This window comes from Danio rerio, chromosome 5, assembly GCF_052040795.2.
Source record: "Danio rerio strain M-AB ecotype USA chromosome 5, GRCz13ab, whole genome shotgun sequence".
Taxonomy (NCBI): domain Eukaryota; kingdom Metazoa; phylum Chordata; class Actinopteri; order Cypriniformes; family Danionidae; genus Danio; species Danio rerio.
In genome coordinates, this window is record NC_141025.1 from 29,359,707 (window position 1) to 29,381,176 (window position 21,470).

The following is a 21,470-nucleotide window of genomic DNA, read 5'->3' on the forward strand; positions in this document are numbered from 1 at the left end:
CAAAAGCCACCGCACACATAAATTATTTTTTTGCAATGAGTGATGTTATTATGTTTTATTATACTCATACTTAGGGCTCGGAGAAGGTTTTGGAAAGGGATGTGCGCTTTTCTGTTAATTTTCCTCCTGAACTGCAAGAAATCATATCTGAGGCCAAATGTCTGGACCGTATAGGCATAGTATTACCAGATGAGCTGCAAAATGTTGCTCTGCAGGAGGAGGTGTTTCTGAGGTAGGATAAATATGTGTGAACTACAACAGTAATTCATTTCTAAATTCATTTACTAAATCTTTATGACCAAAACGGTGCTTTTACTACCTCGTTCATGTAATCTGAATGTTTTGCATGCAGGTACATAAATGGACTGAAGAAATTAGTGAGGCGTTACCATTTGTTAATGGATAATCTAAATGACGCAGAGTTTTTACTAATGGCTGACCAGGTGCAGGAACTGAGGCAAGTGTTAAGCGTTGGGTGCAAAAGAATCAACTGGAATAATCTGGGTAAGTTACAAGTATTAAAGTAAACAAGTATTAAAAAATAAATCTTTCAAGTCTTCATTCATTCATTTTCTGTTCAGCTTAGTCGCTTTCTTTCAAGTCTTGTTAAATAATTTTTTCTCTATTTTTTCCATTTATCTTTTTTTCTTACATTTTAATCTTATTGTTTCACTTTGTATTTTAACTCTATTTATTATTGATGTCTGTTTATGGGTTGTTTTTTATAGTTATGGTGGCTTGAGAAATTGGACCAAACTTTGTGACCTCATAACTTTGCTCCAGACTGTCGTACAGACATAATGTTGGTCTCATTTAACTCAGACTACCAATCTACTTATCACTGATGACCTTTTAACTTACTAGCCACAACCTAGCAACCACTTAAGGTACCCTAGCAACTGTCCCATAGACTTCCATTTTAGAAACTGCCATTAAATTTACATTGGACATACTAACGACATATCAATCTATTCTAGAAACACACAAACAAACATACTAAAAACATATCAGTCTATAGACCTTTTTCTTGGCTGCTGCATGGACCAGCATGGTCCATAGCGACCAGCAGTTTCCGGTAGAATGTTTAGAACTTAGAGCGTTTAAAACGGGTAATTTGCAATCTGAAAATGAGTATCAATAGCATTTTTAGTAAATTACTGAAAATATTTGTGACACACAACTTTGAAAGTTGTGTTAAAGCCGTTATAATCTGTCAGATGTGGTTCAAGCGCGAGAGAAAAACATTCTCATAGTTCATGTGTCTGCCCCCAGAAATACAATGTGTGTTTGTGTTCCCGACCTGTCAGCTGTTAGCTCGGTGGCTCTTCAATGCACACACACACATACATGCAATACTTCACTGCATTATAGAGCAAACTAGATTACTGGCATGAAACGTAACAGGAATGTAATTCATGCAATTTACAAAAATGACCAATAAAAGTTTGTTACTGATACTCTGCTGGCTGATTTGCATGTTGATTCTAATCGGGAGCCGTTTATGTTAGTGGGACAGTTAAGGCTATGTTTGTGTGTCAAACATGTTGGTGAATTACATTTGTTTGGGTTGGTCATATATTTAAAAAAGAGAAAATGTTGGCTTTAGCGATGACAAGGCTTCATTTAAACGGCACAAGTTGATGTTTGACAACGAGGGCAAAATGCCTCGCAGCAGCTGTTTTCTATCCTATTAGATCACATTTTCTAAATGATTAGGGCAGGAGGTGGTGCTGATCGTGATCCACAACAGTATTAGTTCAAAGACGTTAAAAGCGAATGTAATAGATTAAAACTATCGTTTTAAAGCTGTCCAAATGTGACTGTTTATACGCATCAGCTGCAGACCGGAAGTTCTTAGCATTCTCTTTGAGCATACATGCTAAGCGTAATGGGTAATTTGCGTTCTTAGAAAAAGTTCTATATAATTAATATAATTCCTGTCTGAAAAGCCTTGTGAACTGCATCAGTTTTGTTTTGAAAGCTGCTTCAAAATAAAAACTGGTTGATTGATTAGTTGATTTTTGAGGACTCTTTAAAATTCACTTCCCCAATTATTTTAATTTTGAAAGAAGTCACATTTTAAAAAAAAAATCAATAATCATTTACACTTGTTTTACAGGTATACCACAATTCATCCAACGTGGAAACCAGGCAGCTTCAAAATTTGAGTCACTTGAGAATCAGATTCAGAAGAACGAACGCGACATTGATGATAAACTAAAGTCTATCGAATCTGCAAACCTTTTCAAGTTCCCGTTGGCAGATCAAACCGGATATCTTCCAGGTAAGAAGTCCCAAGGGCTGCATTTACAATGACTAGGTTATTCACAAAAAGCAAACACCTCAGGTACAAAATAGCAGTGTGGTAAGGAGATATTTGTCTGTTGTTCCAGGAATAAGGGAGTTCTGTGAATTCATTGAATCTGAGAGGGCAAAGACAGTGAATCTGCTTGTAAATATGTATGCAGCTATCAGTCCCCTCCTCACCAAGATGGAGAGTCTGATCATGGGGACCAGCACTGGCAAAGCCAAAGGCATGGCTCAGTTCTATGCTTACTGGGAGCGCAAGATCTTCGATTCACTTACCAAGATGGTGTTTCAGTAGGTTATTTGATTGGTTCTCAGATGTATTCACCTAAATGGACATTGTTTTTTCATTTACTATTAGCAATGTCTTTCAGGAATATTCAAGCCTTTAACACAGCACTGATGGGCAATACTCCACTCTTCCAAATCGATACCATCCTAGCTGCTCCAGAGATTGCTTTGCTTCCTAAGAGCAGTGAAGTCTACAAGCTTATTAGGCAGTGTGTCGGTGACTGTGTGGAGACGACTAAGGTATGTTCCATCTTTCGGATAAGACAATAAACCGAGGTCCTGACTCTCTGTGGTCATTAAAAATTCCATGGCACTTCTTGTAAAGAGTAGGGGGGTAACTCCAGTGTCCTGGCCAAATTTCTTCTATCGGCCCTTACCCATCATGGTCTCTCCACTGACATGGTTGAGCTTTATTTTACACTATAGGCATTTTAAGGTCTCATTTAATAAAGTACTGGGCAAAGTAAGGAATCTAGATGTCTTAAACTTTAGGGGAGGGTTCAGCGTTAGTGCTTTGTTATTACTTAGTCACTGTAATTAATTAAATAAGTATATACTGTAGTATACACATGCAGAACTAAACTGAAAAATAAACTACCAATGACAAAATGACTTCAAATATCAGCTTAGAAAAAACAATAGATTCTTTATTCAGTGTTGATATAGTTTAGTTCAATTAATATAATGTTTTCAGTAATGAAACAAGTTATAAAACTGTTTCAATTTAGCTATGAACAATATTCTGTAGGGATAATTACAGGTTGAACCCAAAAATGACCAGTCTTTCAGATGAAGCAGAGTCAGATAGTCAATTAACGAAAGTTTACTGAAGATAGTTTGCAGTTTTATCAGCAGAAGCCAGCTTTAACACTCGCAATGAGTTTGTAGGCCGGTTTGCTTACAATCTTAAAACAACACCAGTTATACTCTTACATAATGTCAATAACTGTGTCATGCATATAAGTGTTTTGACCTGATTTAACCTATCTGTGTTTTAGAAGTTTTTTTTTTTTTTTAGAAAATTTCCATGTGGGTGTGTGCGTACAACTCTGAACGACACCTCAATATCTCAAGCATACAAATATCAGATACAAATATCCTCTAGCCCAAGGGTTACCAATCCTGGTCCTATTGGGCCAGTGTCCCTGCAGGGTTCAGCTCCATCTTGCCTCAACACACCTCCCTGGATGTTTCAAGTATACCTTGTAAGACCTTAATTAGCTTGTTCAGGTGTGTTTGATTAGGGTTGGAGCTAAAATCTGCAGGACACTGGCCCTCCAGGAACTAGTTTGGTGACCACTGCTCTACCCTGTTTAGAGCTGACCCCAGACCTGTAAAAGGATTTACAATCAAATAGAAAGAAAAATCAAGAAAACAAATCCTTTGGTATAAAGAAAAGCAATCACACACTAAGGTCATCATATAATCTGGCCTCTTAAACATTCTATATATTAATAATCATAGTCATAAGAAAGGACATGTGTTACTCCACCCTGGAGCGGACATCCATTAGAAAATCCATGCTATTAATTCTTCTGACTATGAAAGTGAAAGTCATGATGTGGTAACTCATACTCTGAATTTGTCCAAGTACACACACACACACACACACACACACAAATTAATAGGCAGCTATTGCTGCGGCATCCAGGAAACAGTTGTGGGATCTGTGCCATGTTTGAGGGACTTACCTCAGCCATGGTATTTAGGGTGGTGAGAGCGCTGGTTATTCACTCTCGTCACCTACAACATAATCTGTGCAGGTGCCAGGACTCAAACCTTGTGACCTTTCAATCAGAAGTCCAACTCTCTAACCCTTAGGCCATAGCTTTCACCTATTCAGTGTTGATTCAGTTCAGTTCAATAATGTAAAGATTTCAGTTATGAAACAAATTGTGGTTCAAATGAATCACCTATGATGTATTTAAATGGCAACTTAATGTAGTGAATTAGAAAAAAAAAATGTTGACGGATCTAGTAAAATTTTAGTACAAAATAAATCATTGGTAACTTAATTAGTAATTAGCTTCCTCCATTTGTATATTTTTAGAGGTTTGTTCGCTGGATGCATGGCAGCTGCATTCAATGCCCTCCACAGCACGTGGATGGAGAAGACGAATCATTCCTCTTCACTTTTTACAGTGACATTTGCCAGCTTCCACAGATAAATGAGCAAGCCACAGCTGTATCCCAGACAATACAACGTCTCCTTAATGGAATCAGTGTCTACCTCAAATCCTGGATGAGCTACCGCTCTCTCTGGAAACTCGACAAGGCTATTGTCATGGAGAAGTTTGCAGCCAAGAAGCCATCGTGCGTGATGTATGATGAGAAGTTTCAGTTCTATGTCAAGGTCAGCAATGAGGTGGCAAAGCAGCCCATGGTGAAGCATGAACACATAATCAGACTAAATCTGGAACCTCTGGCACGTGCCGTCCAGGAGAACATTCAAGTGTGGGTCACCTCTCTGGGAAAGCTACTCAATGACTCGGCCCGAGAGGAGCTTTTTAACTTGCGCAATGAGCTGTTGGTAAGGCCTAATGATGCTTTATTGTTAATGCCATCTTTACATCCTCTAAGACTCGTGAAATGTTGAGATTAATATTCTTATATAATGCATTTGCTGTTAAAACAGATATTGTCAGAAAATCTGAAAAGAAGCCCTAATACCTTGGAGGATCTGAAATTTGTTCTGGTGACTATCACGGACATTAGAGACATGTCTCTCTCAGTGGAGATGAGAATCAATGATGCTCAAGAAAGATACAGAACTCTGAGCATGTACATTGTGGAGGTGAGTAAATCAGAGTGTATTGGAGGGTAGAACAACAGCTTGTGTGTCTACACTAATTAGTTTGATAAAATTTGATTAAGTGTGATTGTTGATAGTGATTGTAAAATCGCTTGGTAAATTCAAGTTTCAAGATTCAAGTTTTTTTCATCTCTGTTGCACCAAATGCCGTCTTTCATCAAAAACTGTAAACTGTAAAAAAGTAATATTATGGCAAATTCTTACAACATTTAAATAATTTCACTAATTGGTATTTTGTTTTCTTTTTTAAGAAATCATTTTTAATATACTAATTCAGTATTTAGGGAAATTTCTTTAAAAAAAAATAAAAATAAATAAATAAATGTATCTCAATAAAATTTTTCACTATAAAAAAACACTAAAAGACTTTGTTCACAGTAAAAAAACTATTAACTTTAAACAATTTACTGTAAGTTGACCTAAATGCGACAAGTTGACTTTACTTAATGAAAGTAAACCCATTGTAACCCATTGTAAGTTGACTTAACATGCACTCGCCGGCCACTTTATTAGGTACACCTGTCCAACTGTTAATGCAAATTTCTAATCAGCCAATCACATGGCAGCAACTCAGTGCCTTTAGACATGTAGACATGGTCAAGACCTTATTATCTCCATATCTCCTGCAGTTCAAACCAAGCATCAGAATGGGGAAGAAATGTGATTTAAGTGACTTTGAACATGGCATGGTTGTTGGTGCCCGATGGGCTGGTCACAGTATTTCAGAAACTGCTGATCTGCTGGGATTTTCATGCAAAACCATCTCTAGGGTTTACAGAGAATGGTCCGAAAAAGTGAAAATATCCAGTGAGTGCCAATTCTGTGGTTGCAAATGCCTTGTTGATGCCAGAGGTCAGAAAAAAATGGCCAGTTTGGTTCGAGCTGATAGAAAGGCAACAGTAACTCAAATAATCACCAGTTACAACCAAGGTATGCAGAAGAGCATCTCTGAGTATTGTTGCTGACCATGTCCATCCCTTTAAGACCACAATGTACCCATCTTCTGATGGCTACTTCCAGCAGGATAATACACCATGTCATAAAGAGTGAATCGTCTCAGACTGGTTTCTTGAATATGACAATATGTTCACTGTACTCAAATCACCAGATCTCAATCCAATAGAGCACCTTTGGGATGTGGTGGAACAGGAGTACAGCATCATGGATGTGCAGCTGACAAATCTGCAGCCACTGCATGATGCTATCATGTCAATATGGACCAAAATCTCAGAGAAATAATTCCAGTACCTTGTTGAATCAATGCCACAAAAGATTAAGGCAGTTTTGAAAGCAAAAGGAGATCCAACCCGGTACTAGTAAGGTGTACCTAAAAAAGTGGCCGGTGAGTGTAGTTCATTTACTTAATTTTAAGGCAATGGGTTTACTACACTTTTTTCAAGTAAAGTCAACTAATCAGCTTTTACAATGCAGAATATTTAGTAGTTTGAGTTGAGTAGCTTGAAATAAAGATAAACTTTTACAGAAAAATAACAGAAGCTTCACATGTGCAGTCACATGTTAAAATTACATGGGAAATATATTGCATGCATGTGAAACAATTGGTTGTGCTCATTCCATTGAGTATTTCTGCTAACCACTAATTTTTGTTCCCAAGACCACAGAGGAAGAGATGCAGCTGTCTGCAAACATCTCCATTCTGTGGAACGATCTTTTTATGGAGTCTAGACAAGTTGACCGTAGTTTGGTAAAAGTTAAGAAGACCTTTGCAGAGGTAGTACCAATTATTTACCAGCTATGTTGATTTATTGTACCAAGCACACATCATACTTGATCATTGAATTGCAAATGTTTTCATTCCCACTCTCTTGTAGATCACTCTGAATCAGATTGAGGAGTATAAACAGGAGCTCTTCATATTCGCAGAGAGCTTCAACATGCATGGGCCTGGAGCAGTGGGAGATGATCTAGAGAAAGGCAAATACACCAGTCAACTATTCTGATGTGTTTTGTTTTTTATACATCAGGTATTTTATCACTATATATTCTCTTTTGGTTTTAGGTTTGCAGATCATGAGTACCTATGAGACAGAGCTGGTGAGGGTAGAGGCGAGACGTCAAGAACTGGCTAAAGCTGAGAAACTGTTCAATTTGCCCATCACTATGTACCCAGAGCTTCTCAACGTGCAGAAGGAGATGAGGGGCCTGAGACAGATCTATGAGATTTTCAAGAGTCAGAAGGTTACAGTGGAAATTCAGATCAATAAACATTGAAATATTGTTATGTTGGTCACATGTTGTAACACAAGTGTGTCTACTTTTGTTAGGAAGCTAAGACAGAGTGGTCGCAGACCCTTTGGGTTAATCTGGACATTCAGCTCCTTCAAGAGGGTATAGATGGATTTATCAAGAGCTTACGGAAGCTCCCGAAGGATGCGAGAGCTCTTCCTGTATCGTTCTTTCTGGAGGGCCGCATGAAGGAGTTCAGAGAGTCACTACCTCTACTCTTGGACCTTAAAAATAAAGCTCTCAGGGAAAGGTAGTGCAACATGTCTGGATTTTCAAACAAAGCTTTTAAATATGATTAAGAAATAAATGGTGTAATCTTCAAAACTCTTCTGCAGGCACTGGAAGAGCCTAATGGAGAGGACAGGTACTAACTTTGAGATGAACCCAAACACCTTCACTCTTGAAAACATGTTCGCCATGGAACTGCACAAGTATGGTAACGTCATCAGTGAAATCGTCACCTCAGCTGTCAAGGAGCTTGGCATTGAAAAGGTTAAACAATTATTAGGAATATTCATGAAGAAAATGTTCATTAAGTTTCAGCTGTGGTTCTTAATGAACATTCCGTCATCACGTACTCCCCTTCATGTTTTTTCCAACCCGTATGCATTTGATTCTGTTTTGGAATTTGCCAGGTCCTTCCTGTTTCTCTCTCTAACCTAGCGTCCTCCAATTCACTGATACTATTCCATAACAGTAAAGGCAAAAATGTAAACTAAAGGAATTGAACAGAGTTTTTTTTTTAAATAATTAGGGTGATTAAATCAAATCAAAACCCATGTAAAATAGAGACACATTTAAACTCGTTGTCAAACTTTTTGCATTGTTTGTATGTCAGGATTGTGATAATAGGGTATATGCAGAAGGACTTTTAATTTTCAGTCAACCATTTAAAGTGATTCCGGTGAACTGTATGCCATTACTAAATTGTTTGAAGTCTGTTTTCTTCAGAAATCAATGATCTTCACTGCCTGATTGTATATATGATATAAAGTTTATCTCAGAATGTACAAGAAGCACTGCACTAAATAACATTTTTCTGTGCCATGTCTTTAAAATTCATTAATTCATTTTCTTTTCGGCTTAGTCCCTTTATTAATCTGGGATCGCCACAGCGGAATGAACTGCCAACTTATCCAGCATTTGTTTTACTAGCGGATTTCCTTCCAGTTGCAACCCATCACTGGGAAACATTCATACTCACTTATTCACACACATACACTACGGCCAATTTGGCCAATGATGGCACAAGTGTGTAAACGGCTTTTCTTCACATTTTACACTAAATGAATGCTTAAGTCTATTTAACTGATTATATTTTAATTACATTACAATGTCAATGCTGTAAAAGGAACCATATAAAATAAAAAAAAAGTCACTTTAACCCTTCACCGGACATTTATCATTGGGGGGAAAATACTAGTTATGCAAATACCCTATTGATTACACAGTGTATTTGTTTATATTTTTACAGGGAGTAAAAGAAGTGGAAGAAACATGGGATAGTATGAAGTTCACTGTGCATCGATACTTCAAAGGCACACAAGAACATGGTTTCATTCTTGGTGCTGTGGATGACATCCTTCAACACCTGGACGATGATGCCATGAACCTGCAGAGCATGGCAGGCAGCCACTTTGTTGGTCCCTTCCTGGCCACCGTTCAACAGTGGGAGAAGAATCTATCACTTATCAGTGAGACTATTGAGGTCAGGGGAAACCATCATTATTAATAATCATAGATTTAAAAATAAGACATTGCTCATATTCCAATTTTGAAATTTGTTAGGTGTGGATGTTAGTACAGCAGAAATGGATGTACCTAGAAAGCATCTTCATTGGAGGTGACATCCGCTCTCAGCTACCTGAGGAAGCCAAAAAATTTGACAATATCGACAAAACGTTCAAAAAGGTGAGTTCTGCACCAACTATGAAAAACATGTTTGAAAATAACGTAAATCCCTTATCCTCTGTTGGATTTCACCAGATAATGACTGACACAGTAAAGGATCCTGGCATTAAAAGATGCTGTCTGGTTCCAAATCGTCTGGCTGACCTGCAGAACTTAAGCGATGGTTTGGAGAGGTGTCAAAAGAGTCTAAATGATTATCTTGATTCCAAGCGGAACGCTTTCCCACGCTTTTTCTTCATCTCTGACGATGAGCTTCTCAGTATTCTGGGCAGCAGTGAGCCTACTTGTGTGCAGGAGCACATGATTAAGGTACTTTTGTTTGTTAAAGAAAAGCATGAAATAAAAGCTCTGTTTTCTAAATGGACGGTATTCATCTTATTAGTAACGATTCCTAGGCATCATATGTACATGTTTTTATTTTTGAGTAAACACCACAGATGGATGACATACAGTTGAAGTCAGATTTATTAGCCCCAGTTTTAGGGTTTTATAAAATATTTTTTAAATATTTCATGGTTTATATGGTCATGGAAAACCTGGAAAAGTTGAAATGGCATTTTCCAGGCCTGGAAAAGTTTTGGAAAAACAGAAAAACCCACAAAGTTTTGGGAAAGTCATGGAAAACAGATATCTATATACTTGAAAATAGGTTAGTTGTCTTCTATTCTTTCCTTGGCCAATCACATACTCACATTATTAGTGTGGTGTAAGCATTATCTAAATAAGTTTCACATAGATATAAATATAAATTTGGCGTCACAGTGGCGCAGTGGGTAGCACAATCGCCTCACTGCAAGAAGGTTGCTGGTTTAAGCCTCGGCTGGGTCAGTTGGCATTTCTGTGTGGAGTTTGCATGTTCATCCTGTGTTCATGTACGTTTTCACTGTGATGACCCTAGATTAATAAAGGGACTAAGCTGAAAAGAAAATGAATGAATGAAATATAAATGTAAACTAAACAGATTGTTGCACATTTTATTAAATCCATAATGAATTTATCCATAATAAATTTGAGCACATTGTTTTTCTTTTGCCACGCATATGTAGACATTACATGAAACATTAGGTCATGAAAATTTACTTGAAAGTCCTGGAAAAATCATGGAAAAGTCATGGAATTTTAGTAGTAAAAATATGTTTGAACACTGATATTTCCCAAATGATGTTTAACAGAGCAAAGAGAATTTTCACAGTATGTCGGATAATATATTTTCTTCTAGAGAAAGTCTTATTTGTTTTATTTTGACTAGAATATAAGCAGCGTTTATTTAAAAAAATAAAATAAAAACATTTTAAGGTCAACATTATTAACCTCTTAAGCAGTATTTGTTTTCGAGAATAAAAACAGAATACAGAATAAACAATTGTTATACAATAACATGCCTAATTACCATAACCTGCCTAGTTACCCTAATTAACCAAGTTAAGCCTTTAGATGTCACTTTAAGCTGTATAGAAGTGTCTTGAAAAATATGTAGTCAAATATTATTTACTGTCATCATGGCAAAGATATAAATTAGCTATTGGAAATGAGTTATTAAAACTATAATGTTTAGAAATGTGTTGAAAAAAAATCTTCTCTCCGTTAAACAGAAATTGGGGAAAAAATAAACCGAGGGGCTAATAATTCTGACTTCAGCTGTATGTCAGACAGCATGTAGAATTAAAGGGCTTCTATTTTAACTCTTTTACAAGATGTACAATACGTGTCTTTAGAATGTGTCTATAAATGTTTCATCTTAAAATACCCATCAGATCATTTATTATACCCTGCTAAACATATGAATTTTGGGGTAAGAGGATATTGTAGCAGTTTTAGTTGCCTGTGCCTATAACTGTAATTGAGTTGGCTATCCCCAACCATTGTTCTACATGTCTGCTTCTCCTGCAAAATCACTGGGAATTTTATGTCCTATTTTAACAACAGGAATTTAAAAAAAAAAAGAGATTTGTGTTTATACCTTTTCAATATAACAGTGAACACACTGTAACTACGCATTTTGCATCATCGGTGCCTTTTAAGATTCAATCAACAACTGCTTTTGTTCAAATCTTTCCATTTAATTCGATTCCGGTCCAAACTAACTGACAATTATTGATTTTTAAAGTTTTTGTTTTCATTGACAGATGTATGACAACATAGCAGCTTTGCGTTTCGATACGGGAATGAATGGAGAGATGGTGGCAAATGCACTTGTGTCTGCTGAGGGGGAGGTGATGGAGCTCAAACAGCCTGTACCTGCAGAGGGCCGCGTGGAGGACTGGATGACTGCGGTGCTGTTGGAGATGAGAAGAACCAACAGACTCATCACCAAAGAGGCTATTTACTTCTACAGCCACCAAAAGTCAAGGTAAGTCCAATATTAAATGCCATGCTACACAATCATGACCCAGCACTATCAATCTAAGCTGATCGCTTGCCTTTCTGATTATAATTTGCAAGAAGTTTATAAAATGGTCTTCTGCTGTTCTGTCAGAGTGGACTGGATGCTTGACTACCAGGGTATGGTGGTACTAGCAACAAACCAGGTATGGTGGACCTATGAGGTGGAAGATGTCTTCAGGAGGATGAATGAAGGAGAGAAGCAGGCACTGAAGCAGTATGCAAAGAAAATGCACCAGCAGATCAATGACCTGGTGAAACGCATCACAGAACCCTTAAAGAAGAATGACAGACGAAAAATCAACACTGTCCTCATCATTGATGTCCATGCTAGAGATATTGTGGACTCTTTTGTCAGAGACAGGTACGATACAAACAACGTGCAGTCATTTACTGTGTTACACAGTAAATCAAAAATGGAGGAAAACTATACTCTAAAGTGAAAATTCTATTTTTTTTTACCTTGTGTGATCCAAAATGTACATGACTTTGTTCAGATGAACATAAGTCTCTTCAAGGCAAGTCATTTTACTCGGCAGCCATCTTTGAAACGCCTCTCGGCCAGTATGCTTGGGCATTCTGTTTGAATGGAAAACATCAAATTCTCCAAAAGTACTTGCCAAGCTTGTGATTACATTTCGTATTACGAATAGCCAGCAAAATTAAACAACAACTGTCTATTTAGTTTCATTTCTAAATGTTCATATCACACAAAATCTGCAGAGACTCACGTCTTCTCCGAGCCCCCTCCCTGGAGAATTGTCATTCTATAGCGATTGCTGATTGGCTTCTGTACTACTGTACTGTACTGGGCTTGATTCACCTTATTGACAGTTACACTTTTCCCCATTCAAAAGTATACGAGTGACATGTCTTGTGTATGGTATAGCAAAGAGCATAGAATCACCAAGAGGCGACACTGTTGTGCAATATGGGAAACAGCCACGAGATGGCGCGGCGGCAATTTTGGAATGAAAACTCCAATAGCACAACAGCATATTATAAGTCTGTAAAATAAATAATTAAAAGTGATGATGATTGTGATAGTAAGTGTTATATTGTCGTCTTTCAGGTTGTATTTTAGCTTTAATGCGCTTTTTAAATAAATAAATTAAAAACAAAGCAGCTGCTTGCCATCGCGACAGCAATAAGATCCAATGAACAGCCAATCTCTTTCACTCCAAAATGGCAGAATCCGGGGCTGTTGCTGGGCGCTGCTGTTGCAATAGAACGTTTTATTGAGTGTCGCCTCTTGGTCATTCTAAACTCTTTGGTTATAGTCTTTGGATGAACACAAAGGTTTGAACAAAAATAACATACAATGCAAGTGTACAATAGCTTTAAAGAGGAACTTTTAGAAATATAGACCATTTTGAGGGATTTAAATATAAACAATGGTTCCAGCATATTTCCTGTTTAACATTTTTAATTTCTATAGCTACAGAGAATCCAAAAAGAGCCACATATTGACAAATAATGTCATGATAACTGTTTTAAGTTATGATCGAATTGTCTCTTGTTACAGTTAAGAAATAGTTTGATAACAAGCAGAAAATGTTCATGGGCCAGTGACATCACCACTTTGAAATGGTCTATACAAAATGAACATAACGGTAATCCACTCAACACCAGTTGATGAATCATTGTCTTCTAAAGCTAAACTAATATGTGTGTAGGGCAAATACTACTGTGCTTTAAATGCTAAAATACTATTTTCATCTGATTAACTATAAACCATCATTTCTGACCAACTGTGGATAACATAGAAATATTAGTATTTCTATTAGTAGTATTTTTCTTACACACACTCATGCTTTCAGCTAGAAAACAATGATTCATCAACTGGGAAGCAACACTTTTGGATGTCTTGTAAACTTGCATAATACAACTTGCATTTTTTATATGAAATAGTTGTGTTCATCTGAAGTCATATACATAAGCAAAAGAAGAAAATATATTTGCTGGTAAAATGGTTGAATTTTCCTTCCTAATACGCTATATTTTTTATGTGTGGACAGCATCACAGATGCTCGTGAGTTTGAATGGGAGAGTCAGTTGAGATTCTACTGGGTGAAAGAGCCTGATGAGCTGTTTGTGCGGCAGTGCAGTGCTCAGTTCTGCTACGGCTATGAGTACATGGGACTGAACGGCCGACTGGTCATTACTCCCCTGACTGACCGCATCTATCTCACACTTACTCAGGTACCCAGTCTATGCAGTTATCCCACCCTAAATGGCCTATTTGGTGTGTGTTTTATGCTATTAATACTGTACATTGTATGATAATCTCAGGCCTTGTCTATGTTCCTGGGTGGAGCACCTGCCGGACCTGCGGGTACAGGCAAAACTGAATCCACTAAAGATCTGGCTAAAGCTTTGGGACTTTTGTGTGTGGTCACCAACTGCGGCGAGGGCATGGACTACATGGTTAGAAAGCTCAAAGTCATATTACTTGTTATGGTGGCTTGAGAGAGCACTACATGTTACAATACATAAACTTATTCTTCTTCTTCTTTCTCCTCCTCCTTCTTCTTCATCTTCTTCTTCTTCTTTTTCTTCTTCTTCTTCTTCTTCTTCTTTTTCTTCTTCCTCTTCTTCTTCGAAGACTATTTTCTACAAACATCTCCTCCCAGACTGTTCATACTACAACCACCAAACTAAGACGAAACCTCTAAACTGCTCTGACTCGGGTTGCTATATCTTTTTCAACTGATGCAACTTACGGTTTTCTGAAAACTGACCCAGAAAATTTGAAAAAGTCCCCATTGACTTAACATTGGACCAAGCTTTGTGACCTTATAACTTTTTATTAAACTGTCATACAGACTTAATGTTACTTAGTGTGATATAGCAACACCCTAGCAATGACATAGCAACACCTTAGCAACCACCTAGCAACACCTTAGCGGCCACCTAGCTACGCCTTAGCGACCACCTAACAACTAATCGGGACACCCTAGCAACCACATAGTAACACCTTTGCAATGACCTAAAACACCTTAGCATCCATCTAGCAACATCTTAGCAACCACCTAGCAATACCTCAGCAACCAACTAGCTATGCCCTACAACCTGCTAGCAACCACATAGCAACACCTTAGCAAACGCCTAGCAACACCTAGGCAATGCTAACGCCTTTGCAACTGCCTAGCAGCCATTCAGAACACTCCTGTTACCACTTAGTAACCACCTAGCAGCATCATAGCAACCCCCTAATATTGACTTAAGAATCGTTCAGAAACCCCTATCAATCGCCTTGCAAGAAACATGCCAATCCATACTAGAAACATGCTATACATATATACATGCGTATCCATCTATGCCAACTGTTTCAAACTTCTTAAAAACTAATTCAATCATTTAAACTTTAAGGGCTCTATTTTGACGATCCATGCGCAAAGTGCAAAGCGCAGGGCGCAAAAGCAATAAGGGGAATGTCGGAATCCACTTTTGCTATTTTAAGGATGGAAAAATCTGCTTTGTGCCATGGCGCATGGTCTAAAAGGGTTAAGCTTATTTTCTTAATGAGTTATAGGTGTGTTTTGAGAATAAACCAATCACAGTCTCATCTCCCATTCCCTTTAAGAGCCAGTTGTGTCACCCCATAGCGCATTTGCTATTTACATGACGCACTTTGTAAGTGGAAAAACTGAACACTTCACTAGCAATAAAACAGTTAAACAAAGCATCTATAGCATGAGAGTGAGAGATGAGCCTCCTTATTATTTACTTTCACTCTCGTGGATAGGGAAATTTCTTGTACGGACAGACGTCCTTTAGCCTATAAATAATTTAGTTTGTTAAGCGGAAAGATTTTTTTCAAAACTATTTTTGAATTCAAATTAAATTTTTATATTTATGTAGGCTAGAAAATAATGTTTTGTAATATTTTAATCCTTTATATTTATATCCTATATATATCCTTATGTATATATATATATATATATATATATATATATATATATATATATATACTGTATATATATATATATATATATATATATATATATATATATATATATATATATATATATATATGTATATATGTATCTTTAATATTTTAATTATTTGTCAAATGTAAAGATATTTGCAAATTGCTGTACGTCCTGTCTGTATTAACCAATGTGGAAGTGAGGCGCACAACTAATGCACTCTGCACTGGACTTTAGACTGACCGGCTTTGTTCTGGTCTATTGAACAGTCTATTATAGTTTCTCAAAATAGCAACGCTCCAGCAATGCGCCTCCACATGCCTCCTTTTTTAGATCAGAATGCCTATGGGCGCACATATGAGCGCAAATGCATTTGCTATTTAAACAGCGTGGTGCAAAACGTCAAAATGATTCTTGCACCAAGCTGAAACTAGCAAACAACAGTTGCGTCGTGCCTTGCGCCGAATTGGCTGGGTGTATGATAGGGCCACCATAAATTTTGTCTACGAACTTTACTTTTTTAGTGTAATATTACTGCTGTTTGTAGTTTCTGTATAGAATATCTAAATACATTTGTTTTATATTTATATTATAGAGGTCTTTACTGTCACTTTTTGTCTATTTAAGATGTCATTGTTAAATAGTTCTTCAAATAAATGTCACAATCTAACTGACTCCAATGCGTTTGTGTTATTAAATTTGAGATGACTTTCTTATTCCTTAGGCTGTGGGGAAGATTCTCTCTGGTTTAGCTCAGTGTGGAGCCTGGGGCTGTTTTGACGAGTTCAATCGCATTGACGCCTCAGTGCTGTCTGTCATCTCATCCCAGATCCAAACAATCAGAAACGCTCTCATGCTGCACCTCCAGAGATTTCATGTAAGTTTAGGTTACTGAGCGCCTCTTATAGTTAAACAATGAATGATAATTGTTGTAAGTATGTCAGGCTCTGAATGTCTTGTGTTTTTGTGTTGGTTAGTTTGAAGGTCAAGAAATCAGTCTGGACAACCGCATTGGGATTTTCATCACAATGAACCCAGGTTATGCCGGCCGCACAGAACTTCCAGAGTCAGTGAAAGCTTTATTCAGACCAGTGGTTGTCATCGTTCCTGACCTGCAGCAGATTTGTGAGATCATGCTCTTCTCTGAAGGCTTCCTTGTGGCTAAGGTAAACATTAACATTCATTAAGTCAGTGTTTCTCAACCATGTTCCTGGAGGCACATGTACATATTTTGGATGTCTCCCTTATCTGATCCATTCATTTCAGGTTTTGGAGTCTCTTCTAATGTTCTGATGAGTTGATTCAGGTGTGTTTGATTAGGAAAGCAGGGCTTGAAATTAACCTTTTTTCTTGGTAGCACCGGTGCTCCTAACTTAAAAAAATTACGCTCACCAGACAAAATTTAGTTGCACCCACCAAAAATTATGAGCACCGTTTCTACACGTTTTATATTAACAGATTATATTATATATTAACTCTCTAATCAATCACCACTAACAAATAAACAAAAATCTGCATGCGCTCAGCAGCCCTGCAAGCACTGCTTGACGAGAACTGAATTAACAATAATAACTGTGCTGTTCTCACGGGTGTTGTCTGATAATGCACAGATGATATTGACATGTAACTTATTATTTGCATACGTCATCTTAATAGCAATAACGGTCTTTTCATGAGCTGCAATGTTAGTTTTATCTGGGTGAATGCATGTTCTTTAGCAATGGTGAACGCGGTGTCAGTTGAATGAATATTACACTGCGATTATTCCACCTCATACCCTGCCAATTAAAATTGCAGCGTACATCAGTGACATTTTCTTTTAAGTGTGTTTCTAAGTGCAAGGTATAATTTATATACTGTTCATGGACCATAAATGTAAAATGTAAGATTAATTTAATGTATGAACACATTACATTAGTATATGCATCTATAATAAGCCAACAGAAAGCGGGTTGATGCATTTATATGCAGAGCAAAACCTGTGTAACCAAAAAATCGAATAAAATTAGAGGCAAAAATTGAGCTGTGACAGTATGTTAATTCTTATGATACACTTTGGAAACTTGAACGCGGTGTCAGTTGCACGACTGACAGCATCGTGAAGAATAAATGAAGGATTAAATAACGTTAAAACATCTCGTGCTTAAAATGTGTAGATTCAGTGGCAAACACTGTTACCTGAAAACTCTGTTCCACTGCCTTTACGGTGAATGGCTTTAGTCATTTTCATAGCAGACTTTAAACACTGGAAGTCTTTTATCCACTCTTCGAAAAGTGTAAATGCTGGATTGACATTCATTACATGATCACTACTCAGATGTGCCATTATTTGTAACTTTAGGTGGTTTCTGAAACTAAATCAGTCAGTGTTGTTTTTTATTCTCTTGTATCCAGACCTTTACATTTTCGTGGCTGTAGCTCCCTGTCATCGGAACTGATTGATTGACAGCTGATATTAACCAATCCATTCGCGTTCTGTTCTAGCGCAGTGGGCAAATAAGAAGAGCTTAAAGGCGGGGCAGGCATTGCGGGCTTTGTTGACTGCAGCAAGTTGACATGTCTACTCTTTTAAACCATTCCTGAGCACTTCGTTTGGTGTTTTAGGTGCAAAGATGCCTAATGCTTAAATGCTTCCTAATTCCGCACATGTGATGACCATTTTGCGGTGAAAACTGGTCGCATGACATCTTTTTTATACACTCGCACAAATGCTCCCAAATATATTTTGAGGTCGCATAGATAAAATTTCAGGCGCATATGCGACCAAAGTGGTTGCAATTTCGAGCCCTGGAAGAGGTTGAAAATGTGTAGTGTTGGTGTGCCTTTAGCAACAGGCTTGGGAAACACGAAAGTTATTGTAATTTTCAAAGATGAACATATTAACAAATACTATTACATGCCATTTCCTGTTCATTTAGGTCTAATTATTTTCCAAATGAAATTTTTCCCTCAGTTCTATTATTTTTTTCTTTTTAAAATGTTTTGGATTGTGTTTTAAATGTTTCTGAACCCTATTTTATAAGCAGTTTATTAAGGAATTAATTGTTATTGGAAAATAAGCAAACAACAGACTGTTAACAATAGATTGCATCAATGGTTTACATGCAGGTTTTGGCAAAGAAGATGACAGTGCTGTACAAACTAGCCCGGGAGCAGCTGTCTAAACAGTCACACTACGACTTTGGTCTTAGAGCACTTAAATCTGTGTTAGTAATGGCAGGGGAGCTGAAGAGAGGTTCTCCTAATCTCAGTGAGGTACTGATCTCCCTGCATCATCCTTTACATTCCTTAATAAATTGCAGCCACAAATTGATCCCTACCTTTTTTTTTTCTTTACACCTACTAGGATGTGGTTCTGATGAGAGCTCTTCGAGACATGAACCTACCCAAGTTTGTATTTGAGGATGTTCCTCTGTTTTTGGGCCTCATCTCAGATCTGTTTCCTGGACTCGACTGTCCACGTGTGCGTTATCCCAGCTTCAATGATGCTGTAGAGGCCATCCTGGAGGAAAATAGGTATATCATGATGCCCAGTCAGGTGATTCTTCCCTTCAAAACTTATTCTCAAAGAACTGCAACTATTGAAAGTTTGATTGAATTGATAACTGATTTTTGAATGTAGGTGGACAAAGTGGTGCAAATGTATGAAACTATGATGACCAGACACACAACCATGGTTGTCGGACCCACAGGAGGAGGGAAATCTGTGGTGATCAACACACTCTGCCAATCACAGACCAGGTCTTTTGTCTGCTCATAAGTAATAATCATTGATAAAATGAGTCCTGAAAATAATATGCTCAATTAAACGTACCATTGCGTGTCAAAAATGCAATGCAAGCAGAGTAAAAGTATTTGATTTAAATCCTAAAAGTGAAAGTACTCAATTAGTGAATATTACACTGCGATTATTCCACCTCATACCCTGCCAATTAAAATTGCAGCGTACATCAGTGACATTTTCTTTTAAGTGTGTTTCTAAGTGCAAGGTATAATTTATATACTATTCATGGACTATAAATGTAAAATTTAAGATTAATTTAATGTATGAACACATTACATTAGTATATGCATCTATAATAAGCCAACAGAAAGCAGGTTGATGCATTTATATGCAGAGCAAAACCTGTGTAACCAAAAAATCGAATAAAATTAGAGGCAAAAATTGAGCTGTGACAGTATGTTAATTCTTATGATACACTTTGGAAACTTGACTAACAGGTTACGAGTGTCTAGCAGTAGGCACTGCAAACCAAGCTTGCGCAACACTGATAGAATACATGTAATTTGTGCATGCATTTGAAAACGCAACATTCTATAGTGCATTTAGTTGTTGTTTAAGGCCATTTGGTGATTTCATTCACTTTAAATGAGTTTCCACACTGAAGTCAGTCTGTCTGATGTGATTTATCACTGTGTACTGATTGAACAGGAATCACAGGACTGATTATTCTACTTAAACAATCAATGTAATGAAAAAATAAGCATATAAAGTGGTGACTGCAAGTTGAAGGAAAGTAACGCAGTAAAAGTAAAGATGCAGCAGTAAAAATATAATCAAGTAAATTTTTTTTAAAACTTAGTAAAGGACAGTTCCTGAGGAAAAACTACTCAATTACAGTCATTTGAGCATTTGTAATGCATTATTTTTTTACAACTGCATTACTTTAACAATATGTTTTTCAGGCCAATACATATAACTGCTAAATTCTATCTTTAGGTTGGGACTGCTGACCAAATTGTACAGCCTGAACCCTAAAGCAATGAGTGTCATTGAGCTATATGGGATCCTGGATCCGGTCACCCGAGACTGGACTGATGGAATATTATCGAACATATTTCGTGACATCAATAAACCCACCGATAAAAAAGAAAGAAGGTGAAACTTATGGCTTATAAAAAAAAAGAATTCTTCTACATCTCTTTATCCACCATTCCACATGTGTCTCCTGCTGTTTGCACTTACATTTTAAATAACTTCAGTTTATTTAATCCACCAATAATCCATATACAGTTCAAGTCAGAATCATAAGCAACTTTTTGAATTTTTTTTCTTTTTTAAATATTTCCCAAATTATGTCTAATAGAGCAAGGACATTTTCACAGTATGTCTGATAATATTTTTTCTCCTGGAGAAAGTCTTGTTTGTTTTGTTTTGGCTAGAATTAAAGATGTTTTTAATTCAAAAAAATATATATTTTAAGATTAAAATTATTAGCCCCTTTAAGTTATATACTTTTTTGATAGTCTACAGAACAAGCCATCGTTATACAATAACTTGCCTAATTACCCTAACTTGCCTAGTTAACCTAATTAACCTAGTTAAATGTCACTTTAAATGTCACTTTAAGCTGTATTGAAGTGTCTTGAAAAATATCTAGTCAAATAATATTTACTGTCATCATGACAAAGATCAAATAAATCAGTTATTAGAGATGAGTTATTAAAACTATTATGTTTGGAAATGTGTTGGAAAAATCTGCTCTCCGTTAAACAGAAAATGGGGAAAAAATAAAAGGAGGGGCTGATAATTCAGGGGGTTAACACTGACTTCAACTGTACATAATTAAAACTCATACATGAAAAGT

At 36.9% G+C, this 21,470-nt stretch overlaps 1 protein-coding gene and 1 long non-coding RNA gene across 2 annotated transcripts in view; one reads left to right on the forward strand and one right to left on the reverse strand.

Annotated features, from left to right (window-relative positions):
- Positions 1 to 21,470, forward strand: part of dnah10 (dynein axonemal heavy chain 10) — a 70,923-nt gene that overhangs the window by 12,669 nt on the left and 36,784 nt on the right. Inside the window, exons 15-39 of the mRNA XM_087253532.1 lie at positions 75 to 232; positions 353 to 504; positions 2,120 to 2,284; positions 2,394 to 2,601; positions 2,682 to 2,838; positions 4,649 to 5,128; positions 5,234 to 5,392; positions 7,026 to 7,142; positions 7,243 to 7,345; positions 7,431 to 7,609; positions 7,696 to 7,907; positions 7,993 to 8,149; positions 9,132 to 9,365; positions 9,446 to 9,568; positions 9,644 to 9,877; positions 11,695 to 11,918; positions 12,045 to 12,314; positions 13,969 to 14,152; positions 14,243 to 14,377; positions 16,607 to 16,759; positions 16,860 to 17,048; positions 18,991 to 19,137; positions 19,229 to 19,420; positions 19,505 to 19,623; positions 20,603 to 20,761. Of these exons, the coding sequence (XP_087109658.1) occupies positions 75 to 232; positions 353 to 504; positions 2,120 to 2,284; positions 2,394 to 2,601; positions 2,682 to 2,838; positions 4,649 to 5,128; positions 5,234 to 5,392; positions 7,026 to 7,142; positions 7,243 to 7,345; positions 7,431 to 7,609; positions 7,696 to 7,907; positions 7,993 to 8,149; positions 9,132 to 9,365; positions 9,446 to 9,568; positions 9,644 to 9,877; positions 11,695 to 11,918; positions 12,045 to 12,314; positions 13,969 to 14,152; positions 14,243 to 14,377; positions 16,607 to 16,759; positions 16,860 to 17,048; positions 18,991 to 19,137; positions 19,229 to 19,420; positions 19,505 to 19,623; positions 20,603 to 20,761 (4,610 nt within the window). The remainder of the gene's footprint in view (positions 1 to 74; positions 233 to 352; positions 505 to 2,119; positions 2,285 to 2,393; positions 2,602 to 2,681; positions 2,839 to 4,648; positions 5,129 to 5,233; positions 5,393 to 7,025; positions 7,143 to 7,242; positions 7,346 to 7,430; positions 7,610 to 7,695; positions 7,908 to 7,992; positions 8,150 to 9,131; positions 9,366 to 9,445; positions 9,569 to 9,643; positions 9,878 to 11,694; positions 11,919 to 12,044; positions 12,315 to 13,968; positions 14,153 to 14,242; positions 14,378 to 16,606; positions 16,760 to 16,859; positions 17,049 to 18,990; positions 19,138 to 19,228; positions 19,421 to 19,504; positions 19,624 to 20,602; positions 20,762 to 21,470) is intronic.
- Positions 11,615 to 12,769, reverse strand: LOC141385824 (uncharacterized). The gene is made up of 3 exons (XR_015491265.1): positions 12,682 to 12,769; positions 12,413 to 12,529; positions 11,615 to 12,224 (listed from the first exon to the last, which is right to left on the reverse strand). It is a non-coding gene; the product is annotated as an uncharacterized LOC141385824 (long non-coding RNA).